Genomic DNA, 7,676 nt, shown 5'->3' with positions numbered 1-7,676 from the left:
CTCTCTCTCTCTCTCTCTCTCTCTCTCTCTCTCTCTCTCTCTCTCTCGCCTTCCCTTTATCCCTCCCTCCATCTCTTCTCTCCGGACCATTATCAGAAGCAGCAATAAGTGTAATTCCTTTCTGAACCCGCCGTCAAAGTTTGTAGTGAGGTCAAAATTGTTCCTCACTTTTCCTCTCACCGGCATCACCTTGCCCTGGGTCCCCGCAAGGCCGGGGGCTGCACAAAGAGGGGGGGTCCGGGGGCTCTCTCCGCCTCCCGCCGCTCCCTGCCGCCCGCTGGGACGGGACGGGCCCGTCATCCCTCACAGAAATCCTCGGTGCGCGGAGCGCGCAGTGGGGCCGTGCGCGCCCGCAGGGCTGCCCGCGCTGCCGCGCCCTCTGCCGCCTGCCCCGCGGCTCTCCGCGGCGTGGGGTGGCGACCAGATCCCCCGGAGGGCTCAGATTTGCACCGCTTCTTTTTCTACCTTTTTTTTTTTTTTCCCCCCCCCCCCCCCCCCTTGTTTGTTTTTCTTCTTTCCCTGTTTCCTCTCCCTTTCCCTTTCCGGTGCTTTGTTTTGCTTCTCGCTTTCGGAGTGAGTCAGAGGCAAGCTCCCCCCGCCTGGAAGGCTCCCCTCGGGCGGCCTTCCTGCTGCCGTCGAGGGCGGCCAGCGGCGGTGGCCCGCGGGCCACGGCGCAACTTGTGCGCCCCGTGGCTGCCCCGCGCCGAGCTGCGCCCCGAGGGTTGCGGAAAGCGGGGGGCATCCAGCCTTCCCTCCGGGCGTCTCCGCGCTGCCGGGAAGCAGGAGGAAGCTTGGAGGGGGGGACAGGCAACAGAGCTTTTTTTCCCTCTGTCTGAGGAGGCTTGGATTTGTCTGAGGAGGCTTGGATTTCTGCCCCTGTCCTCGGGGGCAGGAGCCCTGGTGGTGGCAGGCGGGGCCCGGGGGTCTCCGGGAGAAGCGCGGCCCCGCGCTCTCGTGGGCTGCAGGCGTGGGGCTGGGCACAGGGGGGAGCTGCGGGGAGGAGAGCCGGACGGGGGCGAGGGGGAGGAAAGGGGAGATCCGGCGGACTTGGTGCAAACTCCGGCAGCTCGAGGAAGCCGAAGCACACCGTGCCACTGCGGGGCTGGGGACGCGGAGTCAGTAAATATTTATCCTTGTTTGCTGCTTGCTGCGAGGGCGGCAGAGGGAGGCTGGGCATGGTGGGGATCGGTGCTGGTCGACCCGAGGGCTGGGGAAAGTTTCCACGGCGGCGGCTCAGCCCCGGTACGGCGACTCTCCCGCGCGGGAGCGGTGCCCGCGTCCCCTCGTGTCCGTGACACCCTCGTACCACGCACCAGCGTGTGCAACAAACCACCACGAGCCCTTATACACGCAAACTGCATGACAGAGTCACAAGCAGCGTGTCATCCCGGGATTTTTCCTCAGCCATACGTTACTTCTCCGTCTATCCTTTGCTTTTATTATTTATGTGGTGCCGTGTGATATACATTAGAGCCTCGGATTTGATTGGCGTTTGCGATGACAAGACCTGTTTGTTAAGTTGTAAGGCTTCCTCGGCTCCCTCACTTGTTAAACGAACTCTGGTGGAAGGATGCCACCGAGACACAACAATATAATAAATGTCAGGGATATCTGCAGTGCCGAGATCAAATGATCAATCCTTGTCCTCTAGATAATCATTTTAAATTCGCACAGGGGGAGATTGATCTTTTTTTAAGCCTTTTATTAATTGCTTCCTCGATTATTATTTTTTCCACTCCTCCTGTGGAGGTGTTAACTCTGTGCTGGGGGCACCTTTGGATTAATTAAACGTATTTTTAGTGTTTTAATGTTCTGCTAATTTTCAGAGCAGTCCCACACTCCCCCGGAAAAGAAACAATGGCCCCTTGCTCCAACAAGGAGCCTGCTTTGGTTGCGATTCAGAGCAGAGGGTGGCGTGATGATGGGCTCTGATTATCTCAAACTCGAGGAGAGAGGGAACAAGAAGGACGTAAAAAGCCTAACGACCAGAAGACAAAAATTCCACCAAATACCGAATAACCCTTCTCGTTAAAGCCTGAGGAGAGGAAATAGAAATAAATAGCTGGAAAGTCGACTCCGCGTGGGGATCAAAAGGTGCGGAGAGGCGCTGGAAATACCGGCGCTGTTATCTGGAGACGAATTTCAGGCAGCTATTCGAGCACACAGAATAATAATTATTCCAGAAGTACAAAAGAAATAACTGCAGCCTACCAAGAACAAAGTGGGGAAATTATTACCAGTTCTATCTTAAATCCAGTAGGGTATGTTTCGTTGGAAAAAGAAAAAAAAAAGAACGGCTTAATGCTCTATTTGTAGTGTAAAAACTTCCATGTTAACAAATTACCCTTCTGCTGCATGCAACTGGATAACGCTACATCCAAATAAACATTTTAGATTTTAATTTTCCCCTACAGTATCTTCACATAACATAATAACAGTAAACAAGAAAACAGACCCTGCAATGTTTACACGCATCTGGAGAGACCCCCTACCTATGGATACCCCCCACCCCTCCGGCTAAGCAACCCCCTCCAAATCCTCCGAACGCACGGACACGGATCTCCGAGGCACCTCGCAACTTGTTTAGCTGCAGCACACGGCCCCTTCCGCACACCCACTCACCCACCCTCAGCCAGAACAGGCAGCACTTTTAAAACAGCATTTTTGTTTCACCGGTTATCTTAACCATTTAATTAAGAGAAATTAGTTAAATAGCAAATCAGGTAAAATTTCCAATGATTACAACAAATACACATCTCCGGCGTTTTATTCATTACCTTTTTTATTGAACACTCATTTTCTTTTCCTCTTGACAGCCATACATTTAATTGCAGGAGCACAGTTATTTGATTAGCTATGGGTCCGTTTTTACTCACAGTGTTGCCACGCACAGGATGTCCTTACAATCAATTAAATCTTCCTCGACTTTCATTTCTGCAACCCATTTATAGAATGCAGATACCTATTTTCATGTTTTCCTCTTCCCCCCTTCCTCGCTTTTATTCCTCTCTCCCCCTCTCTCTCTCCCCCTCTTTTTCACTGCTGCCTCTTTGCCTCCCTAAATCAAGGTGCAAAGATGCCAAAGAGTGATGAAATGAAAAGAAAGCCAATTGCTGGACTGAGGTGGGGGAGATAGCTGCTCGGAGTCCGCCTGCGACTATGGAGCAGTCAGTAATTGCTGGAGACAGGGAGAGCTGGGGGTTGGGCTGAGGTAGCCATGTATAAATAGTGTGATCTCAAATTGAAAGGCATAAATAACAGCAGGAGTGATCTAACCCTATACAGCCCATCTTCTACGTGCAAAAACAGCGTGCAGAGGACGGCCACATCTCCGATTGAAAACAAGTGGATCTCTGTGGATAAGATCATCGGGCAGCCATGGAAGAACTTACGGCTTTTGTATCCAAATCTTTTGACCAGAAAAGCAAAGAGAGCAGCAGCGGCAGTGGCAGCAGCAACAAGAAGGAGACGATCACGTACAGGGAAGTTTTGGAGAGTGGGTTGGCTCGCTCTAGGGAGCTTGGAAACTCTGACCCTAACCTACAGGACATGACCGAGAGCAGCAACCATTGCCCGGTGCATCTTTTCAAAGACCACGTAGAGAGCGACAAGGACAAACTGAAGGAGTTCAACACGGGCAGGACGGCGGAAGGTAAGAGCGGGACTGAGAGCCCTCGGCCCCGTGATTCCCGCCGGCAGCCCTGACCCCCTTCCCGGTCGTTCCTGGCTTTCCACAGCGGGGGCGAATCGGTCACCGTGGCCCCGGTCCCGGCCCCGGCGGGGCGAGTGGGATCGCGTCCTGCATCCTGCCTCCCTCCTCCGGCCACCTCCCTCCCGCAGCGGCGGGAACATACGCTTAGAAACACGTACTCCTGCATGCATAACGTGAGCGTATGCCGTGAAAAATAAGCAGCCATGAAAAATAAGTCACAACTTCGGTCCTGCCCCCCGCCAGCCCCCGTTCACATCCGAAATCGATCCGGTGCGTTAGGCGTTCACTCGCCTCGGGGAAAGGGGGTAGCGCAGGACGTCAGACGTTTTTGTCTATCTGTATATTTTTGTACGAGGAAACCTTGTCTGGGGAGTTTTAATGCCTTAGGAGACCTGTTCTTCCTGCTTCCGGGCCGTCGGGATGCTGCTGCTGCTGCTTTTAGGAGAAAGAGGGATGTAGAGAGGCTCTCCCTGAACATTTTGTCTTGTGTCGGTCAGCATATCCTACTCAAAGGCTCCGGCCGGCGTGGTGAAGGAAGAGAAGAGCCTGACTGTGGGGCAGCTGCCCGGGCCCGGTGAGACAGAGCATCCCTGTGCCGAGAGCCACCATCGGGCCCGGCTGCCAAGGCCCTCGGTCCCCTACCTCTCTTCTCACCTGTGCCAAAGCAGCACTGCACCCCAGAGGCAAAACGCCATTCCTTCTCTTAGCGAAAAGAAAATTAAATTAAAAATATATATTTTTAAAGGAAGCCATCTAAAAATCCCGCACAGGCTCGCAGGGGAAGGGGAGAATAAGAAGGAGAGGGGATTAGAAAGTTGAGAAAGTGTCTCTAGGCAAGTTAGACAGGTGGACCTGCCCGGGGAGCTACTGACTACTTTGGGGTAATAAAACCCGGTTAATAGGTTGGGGAACAACAACCAGGCTTTCAGCTGTTTCCTACTGTTTGATCTTGTTTAATATAACATTGGGCGATTTAATTTACAGTCCAAACGTTTATTTAATATCCTATTCTTTTCTACTCCCCTCCCTAAACAGAGGAATGGGGTATAATCACATATCCGAGTACCCGTATTTCTAGCTAAGCCAGTACCACTCAGCGCTGCTTATTTTTTCTTCTCTGATCGAGAGACTGCAAAACGAGAGTGTTCAGTTTAGAGGAATCATTTGCGCAGGAGATGATTTTAAAAAATGAAAGCAGGGCATGCTTCAGGAAGAAAAAATAGAACGGGAACGAACGGAAAAAAACAAAAGCCCCTCTTTCCCCCTTGAATCGAAATTCTGGCTTGTATGTTTAGCTAATCTAATCTACGGAGAGGGACTGGGGGTGGGGACGGAAGGGAGGAGTTGGAAAGAGCTGAGATGCTTGTGACAGTTTAAATTCATACCAGGTTTCAGTCTAATTTCAGCTGATTCCGGCGTGTGATTTCAGTCCCACCGATATGCTAGTTAATATTTTATACCTATCACGGACATGCTGTAGCCTCGGAAAAGAGACAGCTTTTGAACGCGCCTGATTTCCCCTAGACATTTCCTGGGTTAGCACCCTCGTCTTTTCATAGGGATTCCCCTTACAGGAGAAATGCGAACAAAACGCCATTAAAACCAACCAGCGAATACCCCCCCTCACCAGAGGCCAGACCCTACCCAAAATTTTGTGCAGCTGGTATCAGCCCGGAGTCCGGAGGAACGATCACGGCCAGGGACAGTTTTCATTTTGGAAGTGAAAACGAGCGCTTCCTCTTGGGTCTGGTCTTACTTAAGCCCAGATGCAGTTCAGGATGCTCTATTACTTTTAATGAATTTACGATCTGCAGTTTATCATTTGCATTTTGGGATGCCCCTAAGTATATAGCTTAATATATGTGCATGCACATATTTTTGTGTGTATACAAATATATATATGTATATGTATATAATACATGTGTATTTGGTGAGGGAAAACGGATTTAATTCGGCATCGCAGATGCGACTCCCCCCCCGGCTCCACACCACCCAGAAGGAAAGGCACGACAAAAGAGGTAGTGAGAGCAGGCTCGTCCCGGGACTGCCGGTGCCTGCGCTGGATGCGCACCCGACGGGGCGCCCCAGGCAGGCAGGGGATCCCGGGGAACCGGTTCAGCCTATAGCAGTGTGCGTTACTCTTCCTCTTTTCGTTAGCCGGATTTAAAGGAGGGACAGTGCCCTAGGGCTCCTGGTATGAAGGAAAAGGGGGAAAAAATTAGGAAATAATTTGCCAAAGCAAAAGAAATCCTCTTCCCCAAGACAAAAAAGGGGTACTGTTATACCCGCTGCCCCCCTAGCCCTCCTCCCCTCTGCTCGGGACAAGCATGCACAGCGACCGCCTCTGGTCGCAAACTCTCCCCGAGCCCCACTGGACTCCATGAAGGCTGAGAGGGTTCCTGCTCTTTTGGAGAGGCTGGGGGTCACCTACGGCCCTCGACTGTGCTGCCCCGTGCAGGGCCTCGTGGGTTCACCGCCACAGGGGTTTCGAGCCGCTGGCAAGTATTTTGGGGGAAGGAGGGGTGATAAGAGGGAGGCGGATGGACGGTCTCCAGCCCAAGAAAAGTTTATTTAACGAGGCAGACACTTTCACCATGGCTTTACTATGACAGCAGTGGGGAGCTTCTTGCATAACCCTCTTTACCTTGGGAAAAAACTTCTCGACGGAGAAGCCCCCTTCCCCCGCCTCTTCCCACCGCCTGGAGGTATCAGGGCGCCGGCGGTTTTCCTATCAACCCCTTCACCGAACTGTCCGTGCCAACCGGCGGCACGGCTTCCTCCTAACCCTGGAAAGAAAATAAAATTATATTTATCTCTATATTTTTTCTGAAGTGCTTCAGACATGCAAGGCAGCGCGGCTCCCTTCCTCCCTCCGGCCCTCGGGTGAGGTGCCCCCTGCCCAGTGTGGAGCCTGCAGCGGGGCTCAACCTGGCCTGGGGACCCCCAGCTCTGTCCCCAGCCCCTCTCGCCCTCCCGGGGCCGGCCGGGCACCTCCCGCCCGCTCGCCGGTTGTCCCCGCAGGTTATGCTAAGTTTGAGGACGAATAGAGGGGAGGAGGGAAACCCTGTGTGAGAGAACTTCAGAGAGGTGTAAGGGGAGATTCAATGTCGTTTTCCCCTTCTCCCTCCCGGCAGGTATCTACGAGTGCAAAGAGAAGAGGGAAGATGTGAAGTCAGAAGATGAAGATGGACAGACCAAGCTTAAACAAAGGAGAAGCAGAACCAATTTCACACTAGAGCAGCTGAATGAGCTGGAAAGACTTTTTGATGAGACTCACTATCCGGATGCCTTCATGAGGGAGGAACTAAGCCAGAGGCTGGGTCTCTCTGAAGCTAGGGTTCAGGTAAGAGAAAGGCTCGGTTCCTGGAAATGTCCTCACCTCACTTCCTAACTGCCAGAAGACCCTAGCACAGTGCCCCGTTTCATGCAAAGCGGGGAGGTGAAGGCAGAGGCAACGTGTGACGGGGAAGCTGTTTGCAACTCCTCTGTACCTGTTCTGCCAAACAGTAATTCCGCTCAGGGTATATCTGCCCGCGCCTTGAGTTTCCTAGGAAGCTGGTTTAACTTTCTTTTTTTTTTGGGGGGGGGGGGGGGGGGGGGGGGTTACGGTCATTGGGTGGTGATAGTGTTGACAAGTCTCTAATAACTGAACAACTGCATTTTTAAAAATTATTTTCTTTCCTTGCAAATGTGCCATTAACTCTCCCTTAATCCTCACTTTCTTCCCTTTTTATTTTATGGGGCCGTTATGGAAAAAAAAAAAGGCCCAGAAAACAATCGCCGTGAATAAGGCTAGACGATTTGGGTGCTGAGGGACGGGATTAGCCAGAGCCGGTGGAAAGGTACCCGCTCTGATTCGCGCAGCAAACCTATGAATGCATGGCACCCCATCTGGTGGAGGTTCCTCCCGTCCCTCCCATCCCGCTTCAGAGACAGCTAAATGCCAATTAGACTTCGAAATCTT

General features: G+C 52.2%; 1 protein-coding gene across 2 annotated transcripts in view; it reads left to right on the top strand.

Moving 5' to 3' along the window:
- The first annotated feature begins 3,123 nt into the window (after window positions 1-3,123).
- Window positions 3,124-7,676, top strand: part of SHOX (short stature homeobox) — a 10,103-nt gene continuing 5,550 nt past the window's right edge. Inside the window, exons 1-2 of one of the 2 annotated variants that reach the window (XM_027675225.1) lie at window positions 3,124-3,652; window positions 6,847-7,055. In XM_027675225.1, coding sequence (XP_027531026.1) covers window positions 3,379-3,652; window positions 6,847-7,055 — 483 coding nt within the window. In that variant the 5' untranslated portion in view covers window positions 3,124-3,378. The remainder of the gene's footprint in view (window positions 3,653-6,846; window positions 7,056-7,676) is intronic. The other variant, XM_027675226.1, reaches the window with a different exon arrangement.

Source organism: Neopelma chrysocephalum, unplaced genomic scaffold, assembly GCF_003984885.1.
Source record: "Neopelma chrysocephalum unplaced genomic scaffold, ASM398488v2 Primary Assembly neopelma1_25, whole genome shotgun sequence".
Lineage (NCBI taxonomy): Eukaryota > Metazoa > Chordata > Aves > Passeriformes > Pipridae > Neopelma > Neopelma chrysocephalum.
The sequence above is the reverse complement of the archived record's forward strand: the minus strand, read 5'-3'. Positions and strand labels throughout refer to the sequence as shown.